The sequence below is a fragment of the Synchytrium microbalum genome (genome assembly GCF_006535985.1).
Source record: "Synchytrium microbalum strain JEL517 chromosome Unknown SmJEL517_scf0021, whole genome shotgun sequence".
Taxonomy (NCBI): Eukaryota; Fungi; Chytridiomycota; class Chytridiomycetes; order Synchytriales; family Synchytriaceae; genus Synchytrium; species Synchytrium microbalum.
The window spans coordinates 169,762-194,758 of record NW_022158370.1 but is presented as its reverse complement, the minus strand read 5'-3'; the positions used below and the strand labels follow the sequence as shown (position 1 = coordinate 194,758).

Sequence of the window (24,997 nt, the reverse complement as noted above, 5' to 3'; positions counted from 1 at the left end):
GATTGGGCAAGCTTCTGAAAAACATACAAAAAATGTCACGAGCTGCAAGGAGATGGTGCACGTGTATTCGAAGCTATAGCACGGCTCCAGATCCTGTAAGTCTCTCTGAAACAAACCGTGCAATTTAACGGAACGATGGTCAACATCTAATATTTTATATACGCAAGCCTATTACAAGGCTGTCATCCGTCTTTGTACCAAGCTATTCGGAGGCGCCATCTACTGGATCCGATGCACGTGTTACATCTGGCCATGATTATCTTGTTCGTGCTGGATTCTTACGCCAGGTACCATCCTGCTTCCAGGTTTTTTAGCCTTTGAACTCACTCATAGTTCCATAGTCCTCTGCTGGTGTTTTCACGTTTTTACCTCTTGGTTTACGCGTATTGGCCAAGCTAGAACGGATCATTGATGAGGAGATGCAACGAATAGGTGCTTTTGCCTCTGTACAATCCACTCTTCTTTTCGCTCATTCCTAGCCAACATGTAGGTGGCCAGAAGCTATCTCTACCGACATTGCTACCAGTAGATGCTTGGGAAAAGTCTGGAAGGCTAGCATCGACGGGTGCTGAAGTATGTCACAACAACCAAAAAACGCAACATAGCCGAAGCTAACACGATCAAATCGTTCTAGATGTTTCAACTACAAGATCGCAAGAAGAGCAAGTTTGTATTGGCTCCAACACACGAAGAAGAAATCACCCAACTAGTGGCATCATCAGTATCGTCACATCGACAGTTACCACTTCGACTCTACCAAATAGGTATCATGCGTGACCGAAAGTTGGCTTTCTTCGCTTTGCGTATTCACACCAAAATGTAGGTCGCAAACATAGAGATGAACTCAGGCCGCGAGGCGGATTACTACGTGGTCGTGAATTATTGATGAAGGATTTGTACACGTTTGATTTGGGTGAGGTTGCGGCACTGCAGACATATGATCACGTCTGTGACGCATACAATCGTGTGTTTACCAGAATTGGAGTGCCTTTCACTACGGTATGTATGTGTGACGCGTGCGGAGTGGATGTCATACATCTGGTAGCGGTCAGCTAGATTTGTTTGCCAACTGTTTTCTCCCGTAGGCTGAAGCTGATACTGGAAATATCGGTGGCACACGATCACATGAGTATCACTATGCATCAGAAGGTAGAGAAAACCACCTTCGAAGCTATACACCTATCGTGTTCTCACATTAAAAAACACCTTGTTAGCTGGTGAGGATACCGTACTAGCTTGTGGATCCTGTGGTTATGCAGCCAACGTAGAACGAGCACGATCCATACCGATAGAAGCAATCCCAAACCCATCAAACACCACCGGTGTAAATCAAAATGTGCTACCAAAAGACTCGCAATTCTTGTCTAAGCTCACAGACCTGCACGTCTGTGCAGATGCATCATACAAGAATGTTGTGTTGGTATTGCTACGACCAGGAGACAAACCGAATAGTATAAAAATCAAGAAACATCCTAAATTGCACAAGTCACTGATATTGCTGGAACGATTGCTGCCTAATCAGATTGAAGAGCTAGTGACAAAAGCGGAGAATGTGGTCATCGCTGTAGATTCGGCGGTTTTACCAAAGCTACCTGACGACTCCTCGATGATTCTAGATGATTTCAGGGAAGCTGAACATGGTGAAGGATGTCCATCTTGTAAAACCAATAAACTCAAAGGTCACAAAGCTATAGAGGTCGGCCATACATTCTACTTGGGAACTCGATATTCAGTACCACTAAACGCCACATTCCGCTCATCACAAAACAAGGACGAGCATTTCGTAATGGGGTGCTACGGAATTGGAGTATCGCGAGTTATTGGAGCCGTATCTGAAATATGTAAAGATGATCAGGGACTCGTATGGCCCGATGCACTTGCACCGTATACAGCATGTATAGTACCCTCTGTTCCTGATTTGTTGAGCGAACCAATAGCCAGACGAGTAATCGAACTGGTTGCTCAACGGATGCCAAATGATGTAATATTGGATGATCGGGGTAACAGTGTCGCGAGATTTGGGTATAAGATGAAGGATGCTGCGCTAGTGGGCTACCCATATGTGATTGTGCTTGGAAAGAAACTGGAACAGGAAGGGCTTGTCGAGGTACATGAACGTGCAACAGGTATAAAACATATGGTTATATTTGATCACATAGTAAAGGGGTTGGAAAAGATTATGAAAAGCCGTGGACTGGAGTATCAAACGTCAAAAAGTGGGGAAGCAGTTAGACAAATAGGTGATCAACCCTCATGAATTGTAATATATGAAAAAACACTAGAATCATTTACGAAAACTTACATGGTATGGCACGATGAATAGACTTTCGGTGCCAGAATATTCCCAGGGCAAGACCGATAAGATTGGCACCGACCATAACACATGGCGTTACTTTTAGTATCGTGGCGAAACTGAATCCATAGACAGTGCCATTTGGATTTCCATACAAGATTTGGTTTGCGGTTGGATCAGATACACTTATTGCGACAAATCCGAATCGTATGAGTATCAAGTAAATGTTGACTCCAGAAGATATAACACAAAAGAAGCAGAACTATGCGTGTAAGGAGTTAACATCCGGTTGAACCGACTCTGACGTTATTCTACACGTACCATAAAGAAGATCCTGCTACACTCGACCCATAAGAAGGCAGCCTTCTCCTTGTCTTCCATATCGAATCTGAACATGGCTACAAAACATAGTAGAGGGCACACCATCTCTAATAGTTGCACCAAACTGTAGTAGCTGTTGGAGCTCATTGTGGCGTAATATACACTGACTGCTACGGTGACCTAAATGTTTTGAGATTCATCAATAGGGGAGCCTTCGGATGACAATGCAATTCATCAACGATGTCTTTGGATGCCAACAACAATGACCTCTAGCTCCCAAATAAGAGTCAGGAACCTACCAATTGAATGAGATTGACCAAGATTGTAATGAAACGGGTACCACGGTATTGACTCTCGTAATGTCGAACGACTTTGGTGTCCATTCCTCGCATTGCGTTATCATTGCCTACTCGACCTCGTCGTCCCATGGTTTACGACACTGTTTTTTGTTTTTAGGGAGAGCTTCGATTGTTTCTGTGCTGCCGATAGGATTTGGGTTGGCAATGTAGTCCGAGTGTGAGGGCTGGTGAGGTGTGGACTCTGCGCCGTTTCAGACCAGTTTTTAGACGTTTTTCCATTAGCTTGCACGCCTTTGTTCTTGCTCTTAGTGCAAAACGTAGGTCTTGAATGCCAGTGTTGATGGCAATTCTATTCCATGAAATTCGAGGAGAAAGCATAACCGATCGCAGTAGGATATTACAAGATTGAGGAATCTTGAGCCAATTCACGAGATTTGAGCTGGTTGCCCTCCTTGTCTCTTAGCGAGGTTGTGTCTTGGGCGAATGACTCAAATCTGGGACACTTTGGTTGAAAACAACCCCACAACACGTTGATTTTCGTGTTGGAGCCATGAAATCGAGGCAGATATAGCATTAAATCGTATTGCAATCCTCCTCTTCGATGCAAATCACGTCTTGTAACTCTTACTAGGTAACTTAAATTTTTACCGTCTTAGGAAACAAAAAAAACTAGACAGAGAGCAGAATGAGCGTGAGAGAAGCTAGTAGGAATGTGAATCATCATGCACATCGCATGTCTGGTAAGCGCATAACTCGATTGACTGTACACCAATTGCCACGAACTAGAGTTGCTCAATGAAAAAAAAAACCCACACCTTCGCGAATATCAAGCATCGCATGCCTACACATTATTAAACTGACTAATTCGTCCATCCCACTCATTTTCCAACAGTATATTTATCATCAACACGCACATCATCATCCCCCCACATCCCACTCATACCATCAAACCATCACCAACATCGCAACTTCCCCTCTGAAGCCCTCGCACAGAAAAACCTAGCAAAGAAACTCGCTCTCAAATTCCCCCTCCCCATACACCACATCCAGCCCGCTCCAATATCTCGTCCTCCAACACCATCTTCCACATCACCAGAAGAATACAAGGCTCGAGTCGCTGCCTTTATAGCTCGAACAGGCCTGTCGCATCTAGACACCGATGTGCTGGTGCGTGCACTGACGCATCGGTCATACCGTGGTCCTTATAATAGTAGTAATAGTAGTAATACGACAAGTGGGTTGCCAGCATTGAGTCCATTACCACCGACAGATGTAAATGATCGGTTTGCGGTGGTTGGGGAATCGCTGCTGAGAATGTATATTACAGAGTGGATTGCATGGAGGTATCGGAATCTGGCTGGGGATGATTTGGAGGAGGCTGTGGATGCGTATGTCGGGTTGGCTGCTCTTGCTAAGGTTGGACGTGGACTGGGTGTGCAGCGTGTTATGAGATGGAAGGTATGTTAAGTTGCAGACCATTGCTTGCTTGTGTATCGTCTTTTTTTTGGCTATATGCCGAGAGACATTCCAAAGTAGAAAAAAGCCCTCTTGAACGAACGACAATCCTAACTTGACGAGTAATCAACTTTCTCATTTGCCACCCTAATACTCTGCCATTCACACCTAGTATATGGACAAAGAAACATCCCTCGGCGAAACCCCCATTATATCCCGTGTAATGCAAGCCCTCGTAGGCGCCCTCTACGAAACCAAGGGCCCAACCCCCGCCAAGGAATTCATCAAGGCACACATCCTATCCCGTGTTATAGACCTCGAGTCCCTCATAGTCATAAACAAACCAAAAGCCATGCTGTCGCAAGTATACCGGACTCTCAAGCGGGAGAGACCGATTGCGAGACTGGTCAAAGAGACTGGTAGGCAGAGTCATTCGCCGGTATTTGTTGTGGGGATGTATTCTGGGGATGTTAAAGTTGGAGAAGGTATGTGTGAGCGAGTGGTTTGGCTGCAGGTCCGTCAGATGGAGCTCAACCCGTGTGCATTTTTTTGTACACCTTGACTTTTAACGCATCTCGTCACATACAGGATACGGAAGCTCGATAAAAATGGCTGAAACAAGAGCAGCAAAAGACGCCCTCCTCCAGTATTTCCTAAAAGATTCCAAAACTACAGTACAGCTTCCATCAGATCAAGTAACTGGTGACGAAGAGGACTTGATTTCATTCTTTGCATCAAAAACAGCAGCAGACGCATCACAACCATCATCTACAGACGCATCACCATTGTCATAAACAGCTCACGCTTAATAATATACTGTTGGATTGACACACATACATACACAGAATAGAATGCACAAAGTTTTTGGTTTTTGGGTCTAGTAGTTTTGCTATTTGAAAACGCTCCTGCCTTTTACACACAACAGTACTTTAAATATATGACTACTATCAGCACTTGTAAGTTTTCAAATATCTCCTCCTACCCCAAAAAAATCCGATTGCCTTCGCTTTTCGTTTTAATCCTGTCACTACTGTATAAAAATTTATAATACTAAAGATGTGCGTGTTGCGGTGGTGTTTCATAGTGAAAAAATAGCCTTCTCAATCATCGTCCAATCCCGATATGGCAGTATTGACCTTGTTCTTGTCAGTGACCATCTCTTCTAGTGACTTGTGTCGAGACAGTTCAGTCATAACTTGTTCGTCAACGGGCAGGACAGACTTTCTACGGAATCGTTGTGGAGTTGAACGATCCTCGAATTGCTGTTGGAAATAAGGGGATTGGGTCAGATTCAGATTCAACAAGAACAAAAACAAGGTTAAAACAATAACCGTATAACTAACTCACTTTAGTTTCACCCAAACCATCTTGACCTTCATGATTCTCAGAATGTGGAGTTTCAGTTTCTGGTTCTTCATACATGTCTTGAGCTGGTTCTATTGGGATTGGGATGTGGACTGGCATGTGAATAGCTGCTGCTCGTGTTGAGGGGACAGATGCCAACAGTTTGGTGGCATTGGTTGAAGCAACTGATTCGAGCTTGGTCCAGACTTCGTCGCGTTCCTTGGCTCTCTTTCGTTCCCTTTTATAACGAAAGCAGGTGTTAGAATGTGCAGGAGAAAAATTATAGACTATCACCAGATGCCTGCTCATACATTTGTCGTGTTTGCTTGTACTTGTTGGTGCATTCATCAAATAGTTTAGGGCTAATTTCCATAAATAGCTTTAATGCATTGTATACAAGACCATGGATTGTTCTACGACAGAAACGACAGAGTTTAGAAATGAGCAATCATATTGTTCGATGTTCGTTCTTTTCTTTACCTATTCCAATGTGTCTTTGAGTTTCTGTACAGGGAGGAGAAGACAATGGGAAGAATGACTGAGGCATTGTCGCCAATGAGGTTGATGATGTAGTCGTTATTCCAGTAGTATAGAGCTCTTTCTGCCACCTGAAGAGAGAATTGCTATTAGTTTCCATGATTCATCAACAAAAACCAAATTTTGATGCATTTTATACCTGGAAGTGCGGACTAGAGACACACCGTGACAATTGTTGAAAGAGTGGCACTTGTATCTTTTGAAACTCTTGCGGTTCAATTACATCCAGTATTTCTTCCATCTCGTTTAAGAACATGACTTCTTTGGGACTATTGACCTTTGGCCAAAACCTCAAAAGGCCACACACGACCTATTAGTTGATGAGCGGAAAGAGTTAGATTGCAAGACTGTCGTTGGTCCGCTTCGAAATTCAACGTCTGTGAAGATAGACACAGCGTGCAAAACCAATGGTAATTTCGCAGTCATGACCCTGTCGGCCTGATCCAGCTTGATACGGCACGACTCGATTCAACAATACTATTTAACACGACATACCTCTTCCGTCAACGAAGGGTCCTTTTCTAAAAACTGTACCACACAATATGCCAATTGTGGATGATAAAGGGTCAAACTCTTTGCCTTGTGCAGTGGAATCAAGACACGAGTCAAAAACACTTTATGTTCTTCTTTAAGTGGTAGTGCAAATCCATTGATGATAGATCCAAGGATTTCCAATAGCTCAGCTATACCGTTATGTCGTTCATTCTCGTAAATGAATTGGAAGAATACGTTATTAATGGATCGACGAATGAATGCTCGTAGGTTTAGGAATTTGCCGTAAATCCTGTGTAGTGTTGTCTTTAAAAAGTCACGTTCACGAGGATCTTCACTGTCAAACAAGTCTAAGAGCTATGTGAAATTGAAAAAGGGGCTGTTTAGTACATTGTCACTTCTGGTTCTACTGGCATCGCGATTGCAATTCCAGCTCCCTCCATTCACAGACATCACAACAACATAATTCCAAATTCAATTTCCAACATACCTGAAGAATAAAGTGCTGATCAATGTACTTTTTGGCAATGTTGGTGTTGAAGTCGGGAGATTCAATAAATCTCAAAAAGAATTCGTATACAATTTGAAGATGTGGCCAAGCCATTTCTAATACAGGTTCGTCTTCTTCTGGATCAAAGGCATCGCCTGTGGGATTGACTTGTGGTGGTATCGTTCGGAAGAGGTTTATGGCAAACTAATGTGGGAAAAATAGCAAAAACATAATGTATTACATGTCAGTCAAGCACTGGTTTGATTTGTGTTTTCCCCTTCACATACCATATTGACGACTTCAGGATATATAGCATCGGCAATAACGCCACGATTGTTTGTAATATAATCCACCAATTCTGTTAATGTCTGCCTTTTTATCTCTTTGCCCTTTAGATCCGACAGAGCATCATTAAAGTCAAACAAGACACAACATTGAGCAATCTTTCTCAAAAAAAGATCTTGACGTTCACCAGGCGCCACATCTATATGATTTGAATGAAATTAGTGACGGAGTGGTAAGAAAGGACCGATGAAGAGAAAAGAAACACTCCAAGGCCATCGCTGGATGCCTCTCAGACAATATATATTCACCTTTAAATCCAACCAGCTTCTCCAATTCCACCTTTTCTGTAACATGAAACCTAGACGATCGTTGTCTACGTGGTGTTTTACTGAGAGGAATGGCATCTTTCGGTGACATTTTTAAACGATTTAGAGCACCAGATTTGGGCACTTCGCCACCAGCGGCTCCTTTATGTCCCAATCCCGATGATTTTGATGCATCTTTTGTAAGCTAGCGTATAACAAGAAAGTTAGAGATTGTGTGAAATCCAGCTCAACGAAAAAATGTCAAAGGCACATCTTTCATGTTCATTTACCGAGATTGAATTTATAGACGTTTCCATATTTCCCTGCCGCGACTCTTCCTTTTTACCGAAAATGGATGCCTTTGCGTTTGAAGCCGAAGTGTTTACACTAGCTGGGATGCTTCCAGCAGATGAAGTCGGTGATGTGGTAGTAGCCTTTGCCGAGTCCTTGGTATTAAACTGCTGTTGTTGTGATAAGGAAGAGGTAGCAGAAGGAGCTGCAGCGACCTTGTTGGCCTTTACGTTTGGAGCAGCCGAAGGAGTAGGCTGTTGTTGTATCTGCTGTTGTGGGGGAATGTTGAAATTGCTATTGTTTGTCGTTGAAGTGGTGTTTGTTGCAGTGTCTGGGGTAGGTTGCTTTGTTCTTGACAGCTGTGTGTGTGGGGTATATGTGTGTGTGTATTGGAGGGGGTGGTAGTGAAGTAAGTTAGAAAACGACGATGACAAAGAAAAGATATGAGATTGTGGCCAGGTCAGAGTGTACATACCACGCGGTTTTTCAACCCCTTCATGATCCCTCTTGATTAAATTAGCAAAAGGACATGCAGAACCACAGTGTTTGTAGTTTGCCTGTCTGATTGCCCGATGCGAATATATATAGTAATAGTCTAATAGTGGTTGGTGGTTAGTGAAATATAAGAGTAATAGGGCAACAAGTGTTTGGCAATTCCATATGCGCACGGTATTTCTTATTTTGAAATGGCAAGAATGAGGAGCCAAGAGAACTAGGAATAGTTCTACACAGTGACTACTATGCTACATACCTTGTGCTCTAGTAGTGTTCCTCTCTATGCTAGTTCCTCCTTGTTCAATGTTGCGGAAATCACTTGAGTTCGGGGGTTGTGATTATTTGGTTGGTTTGACTTGACAGAGAATGCCACTGGACGTGTTTTGTCGCGTTTCTTCAGATGTATAAAATTAAGAATATATAATCAGACTGCTTAACTGCTCCTTCTTACAGGCTGCTTGCGTTTGTTACTGCGAAGAACGATTGTTTCAACTGAGGGTTGTCAGATGTGATTCAGGCGATCAACCAACTGGACACCAGCAGGGTCTTGCGGAATACCACACGCTGGGAGCCACTACAAGTAGGAAGTGACAGTTGTGACCATACAATTCAGAACATGATGATGCAACTGCTTTATCACTTGGTCTTGAAGAAATTGCGATACATGCTTTACGTGTTTTATCCATAATATTTGATCTACTTACACGTGAATAATACATTCATACTGCCTCTGCTCCATGTTTATCTAGCGCATCGCTCTTCTTTGCTACATCTTGTCCTTTTCACGCTAAAAAAGCACCTTCAAACCAACCCGTCTATAGAACAACAATGTCATTAGCTGCCCTCCAGCTCGGCACGCCAGCACACAGGCAATACGTGACTAGACTATATAGGAAAGCGCTTCGTCTAAGCGCTGACTGGTATTGGCAACGCAGAGAATGTCGTGAAAAACAAGTCATCATTAGAGCAATGTTTGATGCAAACAAGGCTGAAACTAATCCAAGAATCGTCGCCGGCCAGTTACGTGAAACCGAAAAGGCGCTGGCTTACTACTTTCATCCTATTCCTTATGTCTGTAAGTACTTGCATTTCAAGACATCCAATGGCCATTGCTGCAACTTTGGCGATGCGCATCTATGGCCTTCATCCTTCGCCAAAGTAACCCAAAAATGCTCTTCTCAATAGCTCCTACTGCTCCTGGAGGCTCCAAATGGGAGAGAAACGTACCCTTCCCAGAAGAGGTAAAAGTTCAAACTTGACAAGGTTGATAGATGTGGTGAACCACCATAATGTTACTGACCATATCTTTCTTTTTCTCCTTTCCAAAAATCTTAGTTATGTGCTAGAGGAGTCACCGTATTCGATAACAACTGATTATATGTATAAGTCATACACACCATGCTCTCCGAACGTTCTACTAAGATATAAATCATATTCAACATAAAATATGGACAAAGTTGGTTCTTGTTATTTGTGTTTCTCGTCTCTACAATCCAGCACGGAACAAGACCATCCTACGTTGCTTGTATTGCAAGATCTCTCGACCAACCATCATTCCAATCGAACGATCTACTGCTGCATTCGTGAATCCCTGCAAAGAAGACGGTCGTGTCATGGATTTGTATGGAGTGAAGACATGAGGGGCAAAAAAGCGAACTTAAAAGGCCAAAATCGACTCTCACCTGGCGAATCAAGTCATCTTTCAGAGCTCTCTCAGATACTTGAGATCCAACTGGAAGACGACGATTGATTTGATCACGTATACGTCCTACTTCTTCATTATACTCGGCACGAGAAAGTCCCTCAACTATAAACAACGATATCAACATCAGGTTGAATCATTTAATTGTGATGATAGGACATTATTCACAACGACACGATTTAGTTACCTCGTCCTGAATCTACTGCACTCATGGTTGAAACATTGAATAGTCGAATGCCTTCATCCACATGTCGTTCAGTAACAACAGGTGAAAGTGCAATCTTTGCTACCGATTCTGATACACGGACAATGGCTTCCAATTGACTATTGTCCAAAATAAAAGGATGAGCGGTACTTCTTCTTTTCTCAAACACACAAAGGCCAAACATACCGAACAGTAATAGGGATGGCAGACTTTCTTTGATTATCTTTCTCCATTTGTGCAACTTTGCCACGAACTTCCACAAAGTGACTACTCAATTTAGCTGCTGCTTCTGGTGTCAACCTTGGTGCGCATTTTCTATAGGACAATAGAAACCGGAATGTTTCTTATGAGTGCGAAAAAGAGGAGTATCTACAGGTAACCCACGACTTACGTCTTGCAATAACTGATATACCCTCGCATTCTCTGCATATCAAATTCCCCTACTGCTGCTTCAGATTGAGCAGTACGGTTGTTCATATGTACATTCAACACGTGTTTGGCAATCGTCTACATAAAAGTAGAGTTGTTAGTAACGAATGGCAAAACCTATTGTGATGTGCTCATGTTTACTCTATCACGGGCTTCATTCCATTCATCCTTCACAATAAAGATCAAGTCGAAACGAGACAAGATGGTAGATTGGAAGTCAATGTTCTAGAAACGAGTGGAGAATGTCAGCAACATAGTCCAAATGTGGATCTCATTCTACAGCTCCTAGGATTTTTTTGTTACCTCCCCAGGAGTCTTCATGTCATCATATCGACCAAATACAGGATTAGCAGCAGCCAATACCGAAGTCCGAGAGTTGAGAATTGTTGTGATGCTATATGATGTTATGTTGATTCAAAACCGTTTCTTTTTCGGTGGGAAAGGCAACCTCGCCAGACTTACCCTGCTTTGGCAATAGAGATGGTTTGCTGTTCCATGGCTTCATGAATAGCAACACGATCTTCTTCTCTCATCTTGTCAAATTCATCAATACATACAACACCACCATCAGCCAACACCATGGCACCTCCTTCCAAGTAAAACTCGCGCTGAAACAAACAGAGATTCAGACAAGATCGCAAATATCAAAAGAAGGTTCTGCAAATCTCACACCATACCGTGCTTGGATCACGAACAACAGAAGCCGTCAAACCTGCAGCACTACTACCCTTTCCAGAAGTATATACACCAATGGGAGCAACCTTCTCAACAAACTTGAGCAACTGAGATTTAGCTGTACCAGGATCTCCCAACAAGAGCACATTAATATCTCCTCGTAATCTCATTCCATCTGGTAGGATTTTTTTAGATCCACCCAGAAGCAGGCATGCAATGGCCTTCTTAATGTCTTCATTGCCATAAATAGGTGGTGCAATACTGCTAGCGAACTCTTCGTAAATGTTTGGTCGACGAGACATTGCGAGGTAGATCTCTTCTTCCGAGGGAGTGAAGGTCCTATTCGATCGACCACTTGCTTCCACATCCGTCTGCATGCCGACAACACGGATGTAAGAGTGTTGAATGGCGACGGGACCTTTGGATTTCTGTTAATGGAGAATATCCTAGTCATGAGTTTTTCGGCTGATGAGGTGAAACCACAAAACAAAATGTACGTACACCCGAATTGTCATATATAGCGAAAATACCAGTCACCGTCACTCGAGTACCAGGAATGACTTTTTCCGTCAACCAACTATCAGGCGTCGGTCAAACAAAAAAAAAGCTTTAAAGCTGGAATTCGAACGTACCGATCACAATACAACAGCATATGCCTAGGCAATTCACCAACAGGCACCATATCAGGAGCCTCTTGTAATTTTAATCGTTGCGAATCAACAAACTTGGACTTGTCCATATCAAGCTCATAAGGATTGGGTCCGCAGTTCTTTGATCCCGTTTCTTGATTTCTTCCACTATTTTAAGGAAAACAAAACAAGTGAATGCAAATCATGAGATGTTCCTTTGTGAAAAACATGGTTTTATACACGTACGCTAAACAAGATCTCGGCATTTCAATACCCTCCATTCCTCTCTTGGGAGCCACGATTTGGACATCACGACAAGATTTACATCTCAAGTGGATTTCAGTTGGCTTCGCAGACAGCATGGATGCTGAAATGATGATTCCAGAGAGACGAACGAGATGAGAGATGTAGGTGGACTAGAGTGATCAAGCAGCAGAACAGAGTTGGCTGAAGGTTGGCAGACTACATTGCAAACGTTGTTCACACGTACGTCTAGATCTCGAATAGGAACTGGATTTGCATTAGACAGCACCATGACTTGCCATTGATTCGACATCTCGTCAGAGGTAGTCGTAGTTGATGACAGAGTGTTTTGCTTCGCAACTGACTCTACAGCCAGTTCGAACTATACAACAAAACAGTGCATTCAATTAAATGATCTCATAATTCAATGTAAAATTCATCACATACCTGATGTAATAAATCACCAGGTCGTTCCTTCAAATCATTTGCAAGTCCCTCATCATAGCTCATCAAATGTGCCAAATCAACTTCAATAAAGTACTTTTTAGCCATTATGGATCCACGGATCATGTCCCTGTTGTCGAGATCAAGTCAATTAGTAATTAGAACGACATCCATTCCAAAACCATCAAGACGTGCAAATGTTGCCAATGTTTTACCTGTACAAGAATTCATTGTCGATACGAAATGTACGTATGAATTCAATGAATTTGTCGCAGTATTTCTTTAATTGATCTGTTTGGTTTGCTGCATCCTCGCCAGCCAGGACACTGGTTGCTCTTGTTTGGCTTTCATCCCAACCGAAAGCTGTAGCCATCTTTCAGAGCGGTGTCAAGTGTCTTTAGTTCTCGATTACCTAGTAAAATTGAATTGTATAAATTATCTCTATTTTCAAGTCTCCTTTTTGGTTTTGATGTGGCTGTTTTGGGAGCTGCGAAGCAAAAGGACGAAATGTGTTTTTGAAGGACAACAGACTTCTGAAACAGCTCGAATGACGCAGTAGAACGCATTATAACGCGCACATTTCATGAAACAGAACTGGTGTTGTATTAAAGAAAATTAAGAGCTCAACGCATAAGAATCACCACTAAGAAAAACAAGAAATTGCAGAAATTGTCAGCAAAAAAACTACTTCTTGTCAGCAACATTATTAGTTGATTACCTTGAATTGCAGCTTGTTTTCTCTCTGCTTGTTATACGGCCGGTAAACTAGATACATCATGGTCAAGAACGCACAGGTCTCAAACACATAGACAAAGGCACTGTATCCCCAATGTATGCCTCTCAAGTTCTGTAGTTGGACACCGAATAGTGCTATAGTAAAGTGTTATGTTATTAGTGAAATGTGTGATGAAGAACTTCACTCAAGTATTTCGCTATGTCCTTGTCGCTTTCTTTTTCTCTTACCATAACTTGAGGTGTACTTGGCGTACAATCCAAACGACAATGTACAGAACTGAGCAACTGACAGCGAGCAGAACAGAATGATACCAACGTTGAATACCATGGAATTCATCATGGTCTCTCCAAACCTTTATGAAAGAGTGTTAGTCAATTTGAAGGTAGAAAAGAGGACAAATAACCCATAATACCTCAGAGGGTGAATGGTAATAAACAATATCTTCATTCCAAGCTTAATGTTACCCTTGACAACACATGCCAACAGGTAGAACGCGAAAAGTGCGTAGAAAGCAATACCAAGGAATGGCACTTGGTTGACAGAGTCAAAGAATGAATTGAGGAAGGGAGAGATTGGGTAGGAATCGGTGACTACTGGTAGGGTGTATAGGATGACGTGAAGGACCCAGAAGAAGGAAATGAAGCAACTAAAACGATTGTTGATGATCAGATCGATGGTCGGATTTTTCCAATGCGTGTTTTATGCTCTACATACCCAATAATTCCCAAAACAAACAGAGCCAATTGCAATAATGCATTTCCACCTTGATTCCTGTATGAATCTTCCAAATATCTGTAATGTGCTTCAAGAATCATGACGTCCTATTACGATCAGAGCGATTCATTTTCAATTTTTCTCTCCCACGGCAATAACCACCCGAATAACGTTCAACGTACCTTTCTAAATTCAGACTCACGATTCTTAACCCTCCTGAATTTCCGGTTAGTGAAGCGTGTAGCTGTCGTCCTAGAAGCCAACTTCAACTCTTCCATTAATTGTTTTCCAGCTTCCATCAATACTTGAGATTGTTGTCCTATCATCTTTTTCCTTTCTGCGTATCTATGATCAAAAAAATTCAGCTCATCGTCATACACAACGCCAAACATTCAATAGCACTCACTCGGCAGCTTTGATAGGTTTAGGACGATGTTGATAGTCTTGAATCAAATCAACGGGCAGCGAAATAATTCCAACACCTCCGAAGACTGAAAATAGGAGCCATCCAACGAATGATGTCAAGGCAATCACATAGACTAGCCATGATACACCGACTTGTATAGTTACGTATGAGGAATGACAGTACTATGATGAGTTGTGATGAGCATATATTTCCAAGCGAAAGTCTGTTCTTTAATATGGAAACACACACATCCCGCAAAAAAACCACCTAGATTGCCATGTCATTCGTTTAACTTACAGTAGAATTCGACAATCCATATTGACATGTATCAACAAGATTTGTTGTTACATTAGTAGCCACCAAGACACCAGCCAGTTGAGTCGTAGCGACATCAGCGTATCCGAAAAAGTAGTATAGCAAAAAGTACATGACGCCCACGACTACGATTGTAGGTACCATCCATTTAATGGCATATGCCAATTGACTCTTGTTGTTTCTAAAACATATGTGTGGGTAAGAGTGGTGTTGGCTTGGTGCCAAAAAACGGCTGTGGTCGATATTCCATTGCAGGTCTTAAGCCGACAATCTCCTAATCTCTCTCATAATCCTCAAAAATTATCTCATAAACGTACGATTTATCATCGGCCTCATCAGAATCATCGATGCCTTCATAGTAGTAAACCGTGAACGGCACTAGCAACAGCCCCATCACCATAGTCGTGATATAAAACGCCAATGATAACGAAAACATTGGCAGCGAGCTGCTCGATCCTTGAAACGTTCCTCCTTGATTTGCCACATCCAATGGCAACAAGAAAATGTTGAAGCAAGATACCGACAATCCAACAACCTGCCATAAGTGATCCGTTAGTTACGAGATCTTATCCACAACTATCGTGAATACTCAAATCGGTGTATGACATACCACCAATACTTTGGGAGCCCATGCAACCCATTTGTCGTCAGGGTGCTGAAAGTAGACAAGAAAGTAGATGGATGCGATAATCACCAGGATGGCGAAGATCACGCATGTTATCACTAGCACTATGTGCGCCGCGTCCATCGTTTTCGGTGGCCCTTTGATACCAAATACTAGAATACGATTTGGGTTTGAGATTTCTTGTCTGCTGCGACATTGCAACGGGACTTTAATGGTCGTGCACAGCTATGAAGCGGACTAGATCCAGAACAGATTAGCGATCTTACAACCTACAAGTTTACGTTAAAGGTCGTTCTAGCCTTGATCTGAGTCTCGCCTGCATAGTCCAACAGAGTGACATCGGGCTTTGCGATACAACTTATATTTTTGTATTAAATTGCCAACGATTGCTACGGTTTTTTTACAAGGAGAGACAAAGACTACAAGACGCAATAATTTGCTCAAATGAGATCAGTCACTAGAAATCAAGGAAAGAGGTTAGGCTGTGTGCTGGCAAAAAAAAACCAGCAAAGGACTATTGATCATTACCATTCATGGGCATTTCATCAATCTATCGTGACAAGTGGTATTAATATCATAAAGAAGAGGTTCAATATTTCTTTAGCACGAAAAGATTCACATTGATAATTACCTGAGTCGAGTAGAACTGTTCAATATCACGTAAAATCTTGATGTCATCACTCTTCACAAAGTTGATGGCAACACCCTTGCGTCCGAAACGACCTGATCGACCAATACGATGGATGTATAATTCACGATTATTTGGAAGATCGTAGTTGATGACTAGGGATACTTGTTGTACGTCCTAATGAACACAGGTTCAGAAAGGACGGTTGGACAATAAAGACAAGGGTTTTAGCTACTCGAGGATATACTTACAATACCACGAGCCCACACATCTGTTGTAATGAGTACACGACTAGAATAAAGACGTACGTTGTCAGGTCATCACCAGAATACACTGATACACAAATTCCTCCAGTCGATTTACCTTGCTCCCTGACGGAATTCTTGCATGATGGCATCACGTTCCTTTTGTACCATTTCACCGTGCATTGAGGCCACAGTAAAGTTGTTTTCCCTCATCTTTTCAGTCAACCATTCAACCTGGCGTATGCGGCATGTCAGTGATCAGGACGGGATGCACACAAAAAAGGCCAATAATGAACTCCATACCTTTCGCCGAGTATTACAAAAGATGACTGCCTGAGTAATAGTCAAAGTATCATACAAGTCACATAAAGTATCAAACTTCCATTCCTCCTTTTCAACAGATACAAAGAATTGCTTGATGCCTTCCAGAGTCAATTCATCACGCTTCACCAGGATACGGATTGGATCAGACATGAATTTGGTAGTCATTTCAAGGACTTCACCGGGTAGAGTAGCTGACAAGAGGACTACTTGAGTGCTGGGTGGTAGATATCTGTATACATCATAGATCTGATCCTTGAACCCCATGGACAACATTTCATCAGCTTCATCGAGGACTAGGAGTTTAATGTTTCGGGTACGTAGATGACGTCTCTTTATCATATCGAATACACGTCCGGGAGTGCCAGATACGACATGTTGGCCATAGTCGAGTTTACGAATGTCTTCACCTACAGAGGTTCCACCGATACAGGCATGACATTGTACATTCATGTAGTCGCCGAGAGCGAGGATGACGGATTGATGTTGAGTGGCCAATTCACGAGTGGGGGATAGGATGAGAGCCTGGGTTTCGCGAGTGTCTGTTGTGATGCGTTGCAAGACCGAGATTGCAAAAGTAGCTGATTTACCAGTACCAGATTGAGCTTGAGCAATGACATCTCGTCCTTTGATGATTGGTAAGATTGCTCGTTGTTGGATGGCGGATGGCTTTTCAAAGTCTAATTATAATATAAGATTGTTAACAATGTTTGTCAAGTTTCATTGCAAATTGAATGTTGAATGTTGATGTCTATAGCATTCAATGTTTGATGTTCTTACTGTATGCATATATGCCACGGAGCAAGTCTTCTTTCAGATTCATAGCATCGAATGTTGGCACTACTTTAACATCTTCCGTAGTCTACATGTTCGAATTAGTTTGTTGAGCTTTTTCAAGATATAACAAAACAAGGAGAGCAGCAATAGGACAGTATATACATTACCTCAAAGACTAGCTTTTCATCTACAGTCCTGTCAATACCTCCGGGCGCTCGTCCGGCCATATTTGCTTGTTCTTACTCGTTGTCTTTCGCTGTAAAAAACAAGCAGAACGTGTAGAGACAATCTTATTGAGGCAAACCACGCTTTTTATTGGGACGAACATGGATTCCCTAGTAAGACATAAATCGTCTATTTCGCATTTGCTACATAACTTGAAACTAATTCGCTCTGTTAACACTAGTTGGAGCAGCAGAGGAGAGCTCATGAAGAGATTGATCGATTAGAGAATCTGGGAATGCTAGAATTATTAGCCAAACCAAAAACTGTATGTGTCGCTGCTGTTGATTTGAACTAAGATGAATGGCAACGTGTGCATCGTCCACATCAAACACATTCACCATCACCATCTTACTTTAGCAAAAGGAACGAGTTATTCAAGAGAGACGGGTATCCGACTACATTGATAGAATTGCTGACAAGAGCCAGTTTCTACACCGCGTGTATCAAGATGCTGACGAGTAAGCTCATCTTGTTTAAGTCACTCTCCTTTTTTTAGCCTTTAACGAATACACCAACTTTCAAAAGGTCGAGAAAGAATGAGATCTCTGCCATATCCGGAGCCACGGAATTCACAGAGTTCTACCAAAGACTGAAATCTATCAAGGAATATCATCGACGATATCCAAACGAAGGGTTTGAACCTTTCGAGATGGAATTTGCTAATAGGGATGTCATTAAAGAAGAACAAGGCATGTGTTATAGTGTTATCATATTCCTCTTTTTTCCTCTCGTGCTTATCAACGTCTAACAAGTTTACATGGGTTTTAGTGGTCGATGCATCGTTTACAGGAGAAGAAGCGCTCGGCAAATATCTAGATTTACACATCTTGTTTGAACAATATTTGAATCTGAAGGGCGTCAAGGGTGAAAAAATGACTTATTTGGGATATTTGAATGATTTCGACAAGTTTGAAGTATCAAAGGAAACTAGGGCGTCGTCTGATTACTTCAAGTGAGCAATCATCTTCAATCTGGATTAGACGTTTTTGGTCCTTCTTTTTTTACTTATTTGCACATAATATTAGGTATGTAACAGATGTGAGAGCATACTTGGAAGGTTTTTTGAAGAGAAGTCAACCCTTATTTGATGCAAGTGCTATACAAACCAAGGCTTCGAATGAGTTTTATCCGAAATGGGAGGCTGGAGAGATACAAGGATGGGATTCTGCACAGGCCACTGAAGATGACGACTCACTATATTGTGTTCCATGTGAGCTTGCCGAACTTGACCTTTCTTCGCTGCTCCTTACACTCTTTTTATTCAGGTGCCAAACAATTCGCAAAAAGAACAGTATACGACGCCCATCTAACGGGCAAAAAGCACATCAAAGCCGCCGAAAACCTAATAAAACAGGGCATCAGCACAGTCTCTGCCGAAACCCGCACCCAAAGTAGATTCGAATCCCAACTAGCATCACGACAACGAGATCGTCCCATCGCATATTCCGAATTCCTCATAAAAGCATACATGGAAGAAGTCCTATCACAAATACGAGAAGAAACCCGTGGATTTGTAGAACGTAAACAAACTCTCACTGAACGGGAACGACATGTTGAGAATATGGAAGAAGTTGAATTGAATGAAGATGAAGCAATGGAAGACGATGAAGAAAAGATTTACAATCCGTTGAAACTGCCGTTAGGATGGGATGGTAAACCGATTCCTTATTGGTTGTACAAGTTGCATGGATTGGGAGTTGAGTATCCTTGTGAGATTTGCGGGAATTATGTTTATATGGGAAGGAAGGCCTTTGAGAGACACTTTCAGGTATAGTAATGTTTAATTTTCCCCTTTTTGCGCTCTTGTCATTTGCAAGATTATTAAGTCTCATTCACAAACAGGAAGCACGGCATGCTCATGGGATGAGGAGTTTGGGAATACCAAATTCAAGGCAATTCCATGAAATCACTGCTATTGAGGACGCTGTTACCCGTAAGTTGTGAGCAAATATTAATCTTAATCCAGCTAATGACTCCTGTACTTTTTGTTTGCCACCATAGTATGGGACAAGATTCGAAATCAGACCAAAAAGGAAGAGCTCAAGAATGATGGTACCGAAGAATTCGAAGACTCATCTGGAAATGTCTTTAGTAAAAAGGTGTATGATGATTTGAAACGACAAGGGTTGTTGTAAAGTGCTTGTAGTTGCAATATAGATTCGCTCACTCCAAAACCAATTTGGAATACTTGATCGCTTTTGGTTTTTGTTTGAAGAAAACTATGTGTTCGCTCAGGGAGAAGACAAGGACAGGCTTATCAGGATGTTGACAAGTAAGTTGCAAGAATAAATGATTCTGCTATTTTTGCACTGTACTGAACACATTCAAATTGATTAGATTACGAAAGAACGAGATCGCAGGTTGTTTTTCCTCTTCTGGATTCCCCGAATTCTATGTGAGACTGAAACTCATCAGGTATTATCATCAACGATACCCAACGAACGGGTTGGACCAATCGAAATGGAATTCTCGAGAAAGATGTCATCAAAGACGAACGGCCATGAATCAATTGTCGTGATTATCAACTGTTTTCTTCGGGTTCTTGAATACCCCAAAGGTGGTTTTAGTGATCGATGCCTTTTTTAAAGTGAAGAAACTCTCGGCAGGCATCTAGACTTACACATCTCGTTGGTGTACCTGAATTTGAACAGCGCCAAGGGTGTAAAATTGACTTTTTTGGGATATTTCAATGATTTCGATAACTTTGAAGTATGAAATGATCGCCCTTTCATTGCTTCAAGTGAGTAATCTTAATCTTCTAAATCAGTTTTTTTTTCCTCTTGTTAAATTCTCGTCAGTATGGAAACATGAATTTTCACACATATGCACTAATCATGTTACCGGACGTGAGAAGGATTTTCGAAGGTAGGTCAATCTAACCTTTATTTGATGCGAGCGCTATACAAACTGCAGGTGCAGAAGGACTCACACAACGAACTGTCAATACCGTCTCTGTCGAGACCAAACCCAAACTAGATTCGAATCTTAACTAGTATCACGACTGTGAGATCTCCGAATTTCTCATAAAAACGGACTTGGAAGAAGTCCTGCCTCAAATATGAGCAGAGGTTCGTGAATTTGTTTGTCAACAGACTATGACTGGAGGGAACCAACATGTTGAGAGTATAAAGGAAGTTGAATTGGATGAGGAGGAGGCGATGGACGATGATAAAGGAAAGATTTACAATTCGTGGAAATTGTCGTTAAGGGAGGGGGTCAACCTATTTTACAATGGTTGTACAAGTTGTCTGGGTTGGGAGTCGAGTATCCCTATGAGATATATGGGAATTTGTGGATGAGCGGAGGAAGTCTTTGAAAAACACTTTCAGGTATCCTTGATCTGTTAGAGCTGTTTTTGTGCGGGTCTGATTATGGCAACATGACCTTTCTGACATCTTCTTTTCAATTCACAATCAGAAAGCAGGCATACTGATGGAATGATGATTTGAGAAACACCAAATTCAAGAGAGTTCCTTGAGATTCCCGTTATGATGTTGTTGCTTGAAGGTTGTGAGAAGCAAATACACCGAGCAGATATGACCCTTTTTTGTGTCGGGAACGAAAATGGAATCCGAAATCAGACTGAAAAGGAAGGCCCCAAGAATGCTCGCACTGAGGAATTCAAGGAATGTCCTGGAAATGTCTATAGTTAAAAGGTGTATGATGATTTGAAACGACAAGGTTGTTGTAAAATGTGTGTTATTGCAAAATAATGGATTCAAATCACACGGTTTGCTGTGACGCTTGATGGTGTTTATATTTGCTTGGAAAAGGGATGTGTACATTATGAGGTACATAATATGAGAGCTAGAAACGTGAAAGGGGAAGTTACTGTGGTGACGTTGGGAGGGGGCCTGGTAGTGCAGCTTTAGCATTCACATTGTCCTCGACGGTAGTTCTAGCTAGCTGATCTAGTACCAGTCTTCTTTGAAATCTACAAAACTCCCTAATGAATGATAGCGAAAAAAAAGTCAGATATATGTAGAATAATGAGGATTTTTGCATCCTCCTACCACGATCCCACAGATACAAGTCCTGTAGCTATAACAGCCCAATTACCAGCCGACCGTATTGATCCTGCATTAAATAAATCAACGGTGAGTAATCTACATGTCGGGTTCATGTTCGATGCAATAGCTCTCACGTATTCTGGCATAACGTGAGATGCCAACCGACAATCCAGCCAATGAACCATATAACAGAGCCTTTTGTACACATGGGACCTTCTTGAGATTCGACCATTTCAATTCTTCAGCCCGTATCCTCTAAGAAAATACAGGTCATCAGTCTGCTTCAAACTCACAAAAAAAGCACACTCGAGAACATAGTTTACTTGCTTTCATTTCTTCCAAGGGAGAGATAGGAGCTGATCTATCAAAGAGTCTTGCATCGGAAATTGGCGCCTCTTCCGCCATCTTGTCATTTGTTGCCATTGTTTCGTTTTGTCGAGTTTTTAAGTTTGCATCTGAAGCTCGATTTGTTTTTTCATTGCATAATATGGATCTCAAGGTGCGTACCAAAATTCATACTATATGTTAAACACTCTTTCGTTGCCTGCGTGTGTCGTACGTTAACTTACACATTGCTCAACATCATTGCAGACAACCGTCGACCCAACAAGTCTATACGAAATACAAGTCCAAATAGGAAGAGGTGCTTATGGCGAGGTGACGCATCAACTCGACATCCCACCTTCCAAATCACGTGGATCTATCTCCTTTACTCACAGAACTGTATCCAATCTTGTGTGTCTTGATAACAACAGGTATTCAAAGGCATCGAAAAGAGCACTGGTGTGCCTGTTGCTATAAAAATACTTGATTTCGAAGGTATAAAAATGACTTTGGGAGCAGAAAAGTATTGCAAGAACTAACGGAATGCAACACGTTGCGGTTTTCGTTGACAGCGGATACATCCGACGACATTGAAGACATTCGCAAAGAAATCCAAATCTTGTCTACCTTGGATACTCCTTACGTGACTAAATATTATGGATCTTACGTCTTGGGCTCTCGCCTATGGATTGTCATGGAATTGTGCTCTGGTGGATCGTGTCTTGATTTGGTAGGTCGCACGCGCAAAAGAAATGATATGAACCTTCATCAGAACTATTGGACTTCGAGAACTCAAATCCTGTATCATAACAATAGCTAAAGCCTGGAGTCTTTGAAGAACGTCATATCGCCATCGTGATGAAGGAATTACTACGAGGACTCCAACATTTGCATTCGTCTGGAAAAATACACCGTGATATCAAAGCTGCCAACATATTGCTTAGTGAGGATGGGGATGTCAAGCTTGCTGATTTTGGTGTTTCTGCGCAAGTACGAGCTAGACTTTTTAAATTATAGCAGAAAAAACAACACAGCTAGAAGACGAGAATTAATCGAGCGCATCACTTTTAGATCACATCAACCATGACTCGTAAAAACACATTCGTTGGAACGCCGTATTGGATGGCACCTGAAGTTATTGTGAGGTCAGCTTACAACGAAAAGGTATTGACATGAGTTCTGGAGCGATAAGGGAGTTCTTTTTCTGTCTCATACTCAAGCTTTGGTGAACAGGCAGATGTATGGTCTCTGGGCATAACGGCTATAGAATTGGCCAAGTGAGTTTGTTTCTGTCTCTTTGTTGGATTTGTCGCCTTGTTCACACTGTTCATATAGGGGTCTACCACCAAACTCACATCTACCACCCATGAAAGTTCTATTTATAATTGCCAATCAAGATCCTCCAATGCTCAAGGGTGGATTTTCACCTGAATTTCGTGATTTTGTGGCCAAGTGTCTTGCAAAGAGAGCCAGCCAGGTAAGTGTTGTAAGACACTATCAAGTCCTACAGACACCTGAGCAAGTCTTGCTTTTTTAGCGTCCTGATGCTTCCTCACTATTGACACATCCATTCATCCAATCCGCTGGTGAAACACTTATACTAAAGGAGTTGATTACAAGACGCGTTGAATGGAATCAATCGCAGATTTCCGTTCCTGTTTCTCATTCAATGCCAAGGTATGTTGAAGTGTCGTCTGCTTTGGGGACTCAAAATTCCATATTGCCCATCACAAATACTGGTGTTGTTTTGTAGTTCTGCGCCGGCCGCAGAACCAAGTAGCATTGAATGGGATTTTATTACTGAAAACGAGACAAAGGGTAATGATACACAAGGACGACGATTCAACACAGGAACATTGGTGAGAAAGAAATAAAACAAGGAATCATGGGGAAGCTGATCTGACAGAGTATTTTCTTTGCCTTAGAGAAGAGAGAGTGCTTTGAAGCAACCTTCAGCTCAAACTATTCGACGTTCACGTGGTCGAAGGTATGTTTGTGGCGTGGTAGTCGTAAAACATCTCATTGCTCAACGGTCCTTTTTGTGTGTAGTGTGATTTTTGCTGATGACTTCAATCCATTGATGGGAGACGCAGCAGCATTTGATCGATCGGAATTAGGTACTGAGATATTGGAACATGTGTTTATACCTGCCGTCAAGAGTGTATGTAGGCGATGTTACTGCAACAGCTGTATCTCTTCTTTTGCCATAAAGGCATTCAATTCACTCAGCCCCCAAATAATAGGTTCAACGAAAACGGAATGGAGTTATCCCTATAGTATCTTCCCTATCACGCATAGCATCGGAACTACAAAACATATCTGACATTATGCCCGATGCAGGGACACAACTCGTCGAGGACATTTTGAACCTGATGAAATCATCATCCAATGAAGGAATCAAGGCATTGCTTGCTTCTGAGCCTCCTGCTACTGATAAAGACAAGACCGTCAAAGGTGGTAGCATTAGTAGAGGGGATACGTCCTTGTTTCAAAGAAGGAGTCCGTTGAGTGAGTCTCTTTGGACTCGTTGGCGCAAGAAGGTTGATCCTAGTCAGAATGCATGATTTGAGGACGGGAGGCCATGGTGGGATGTTATAAAAAGGGATTTGTGGATGAATAATAATGGTGAAAACGAATAATAATGCATTGTAACAATTGCATGGTTTGTAACGACTTTTTTGTTGAGAGACCGCCACCTCAACAACGGCACTTTATAAGGCGACGCGTGGAGACTCCA

At 42.0% G+C, this 24,997-nt stretch overlaps 11 protein-coding genes across 11 annotated transcripts; 5 read left to right on the top strand and 6 right to left on the bottom strand.

Annotated features, from left to right (window-relative positions):
* Positions 1–32: 32 nt before the first annotated feature.
* AIM10 (proline---tRNA ligase) lies at positions 33–2,257 on the top strand (the record flags this gene model as incomplete). Its single annotated transcript, XM_031169661.1, has 8 exons — positions 33–95; positions 168–287; positions 342–432; positions 491–573; positions 635–764; positions 824–999; positions 1,086–1,149; positions 1,215–2,257. The coding sequence occupies 8 exons, from the start codon at positions 33–35 to the stop codon at positions 2,255–2,257; spliced, it is 1,770 nt and encodes a 589-aa protein (XP_031024315.1).
* Positions 2,258–2,288: 31 nt separating this feature from the next.
* On the bottom strand, positions 2,289–3,042 carry SmJEL517_g03732 (uncharacterized protein; the record flags this gene model as incomplete). Its single annotated transcript, XM_031169660.1, has 3 exons — positions 2,289–2,555; positions 2,615–2,794; positions 2,914–3,042. 3 exons carry the CDS (start codon positions 3,040–3,042, stop codon positions 2,289–2,291), a joined length of 576 nt encoding a protein of 191 aa, XP_031024314.1.
* A 556-nt stretch (positions 3,043–3,598) lies between these two features.
* Positions 3,599–5,162, top strand: SmJEL517_g03731 (uncharacterized protein; the record flags this gene model as incomplete). Its single annotated transcript, XM_031169659.1, has 4 exons — positions 3,599–3,653; positions 3,806–4,371; positions 4,541–4,853; positions 4,957–5,162. 4 exons carry the CDS (start codon positions 3,599–3,601, stop codon positions 5,160–5,162), a joined length of 1,140 nt encoding a protein of 379 aa, XP_031024313.1.
* Positions 5,163–5,468: 306 nt separating this feature from the next.
* Positions 5,469–8,611, bottom strand: SmJEL517_g03730 (uncharacterized protein; the record flags this gene model as incomplete). Its single annotated transcript, XM_031169658.1, has 11 exons — positions 5,469–5,630; positions 5,716–5,950; positions 6,024–6,125; positions 6,193–6,320; positions 6,389–6,559; positions 6,745–7,098; positions 7,232–7,435; positions 7,519–7,715; positions 7,825–8,026; positions 8,112–8,471; positions 8,588–8,611. The coding sequence occupies 11 exons, from the start codon at positions 8,609–8,611 to the stop codon at positions 5,469–5,471; spliced, it is 2,139 nt and encodes a 712-aa protein (XP_031024312.1).
* Positions 8,612–9,435: 824 nt separating this feature from the next.
* On the top strand, positions 9,436–9,981 carry SmJEL517_g03729 (uncharacterized protein; the record flags this gene model as incomplete). The annotated part of the gene is made up of 3 exons (XM_031169657.1): positions 9,436–9,682; positions 9,793–9,848; positions 9,943–9,981. The coding sequence occupies 3 exons, from the start codon at positions 9,436–9,438 to the stop codon at positions 9,979–9,981; spliced, it is 342 nt and encodes a 113-aa protein (XP_031024376.1).
* A 112-nt stretch (positions 9,982–10,093) lies between these two features.
* Positions 10,094–13,307, bottom strand: SmJEL517_g03728 (uncharacterized protein; the record flags this gene model as incomplete). The annotated part of the gene is made up of 15 exons (XM_031169656.1): positions 10,094–10,198; positions 10,290–10,414; positions 10,497–10,633; positions 10,701–10,829; positions 10,906–11,021; positions 11,085–11,168; positions 11,247–11,337; positions 11,406–11,551; positions 11,621–12,046; positions 12,120–12,195; positions 12,251–12,415; positions 12,494–12,663; positions 12,738–12,872; positions 12,938–13,064; positions 13,150–13,307. The coding sequence occupies 15 exons, from the start codon at positions 13,305–13,307 to the stop codon at positions 10,094–10,096; spliced, it is 2,190 nt and encodes a 729-aa protein (XP_031024377.1).
* Positions 13,308–13,571: 264 nt separating this feature from the next.
* On the bottom strand, positions 13,572–15,853 carry SmJEL517_g03727 (uncharacterized protein; the record flags this gene model as incomplete). Its single annotated transcript, XM_031169655.1, has 10 exons — positions 13,572–13,577; positions 13,653–13,804; positions 13,898–14,022; positions 14,083–14,316; positions 14,385–14,491; positions 14,567–14,729; positions 14,791–14,972; positions 15,088–15,286; positions 15,423–15,640; positions 15,716–15,853. The coding sequence occupies 10 exons, from the start codon at positions 15,851–15,853 to the stop codon at positions 13,572–13,574; spliced, it is 1,524 nt and encodes a 507-aa protein (XP_031024368.1).
* A 391-nt stretch (positions 15,854–16,244) lies between these two features.
* SmJEL517_g03726 (uncharacterized protein) lies at positions 16,245–17,928 on the bottom strand (the record flags this gene model as incomplete). The annotated part of the gene is made up of 7 exons (XM_031169654.1): positions 16,245–16,280; positions 16,362–16,535; positions 16,610–16,649; positions 16,722–16,837; positions 16,907–17,604; positions 17,705–17,786; positions 17,869–17,928. The coding sequence occupies 7 exons, from the start codon at positions 17,926–17,928 to the stop codon at positions 16,245–16,247; spliced, it is 1,206 nt and encodes a 401-aa protein (XP_031024369.1).
* A 99-nt stretch (positions 17,929–18,027) lies between these two features.
* SmJEL517_g03725 (uncharacterized protein) lies at positions 18,028–20,061 on the top strand (the record flags this gene model as incomplete). The annotated part of the gene is made up of 9 exons (XM_031169653.1): positions 18,028–18,039; positions 18,108–18,191; positions 18,284–18,384; positions 18,452–18,621; positions 18,695–18,878; positions 18,952–19,136; positions 19,192–19,694; positions 19,769–19,859; positions 19,928–20,061. The coding sequence occupies 9 exons, from the start codon at positions 18,028–18,030 to the stop codon at positions 20,059–20,061; spliced, it is 1,464 nt and encodes a 487-aa protein (XP_031024370.1).
* Positions 20,062–21,754: 1,693 nt separating this feature from the next.
* SmJEL517_g03724 (uncharacterized protein) lies at positions 21,755–22,359 on the bottom strand (the record flags this gene model as incomplete). The annotated part of the gene is made up of 4 exons (XM_031169652.1): positions 21,755–21,872; positions 21,940–22,003; positions 22,071–22,191; positions 22,243–22,359. 4 exons carry the CDS (start codon positions 22,357–22,359, stop codon positions 21,755–21,757), a joined length of 420 nt encoding a protein of 139 aa, XP_031024371.1.
* Positions 22,360–22,423: 64 nt separating this feature from the next.
* Positions 22,424–24,824, top strand: SmJEL517_g03723 (uncharacterized protein; the record flags this gene model as incomplete). The annotated part of the gene is made up of 13 exons (XM_031169651.1): positions 22,424–22,435; positions 22,528–22,593; positions 22,692–22,755; positions 22,833–22,990; positions 23,077–23,250; positions 23,332–23,424; positions 23,494–23,537; positions 23,596–23,737; positions 23,798–23,937; positions 24,014–24,119; positions 24,186–24,247; positions 24,310–24,421; positions 24,504–24,824. The coding sequence occupies 13 exons, from the start codon at positions 22,424–22,426 to the stop codon at positions 24,822–24,824; spliced, it is 1,494 nt and encodes a 497-aa protein (XP_031024372.1).
* Positions 24,825–24,997: the final 173 nt, after the last annotated feature.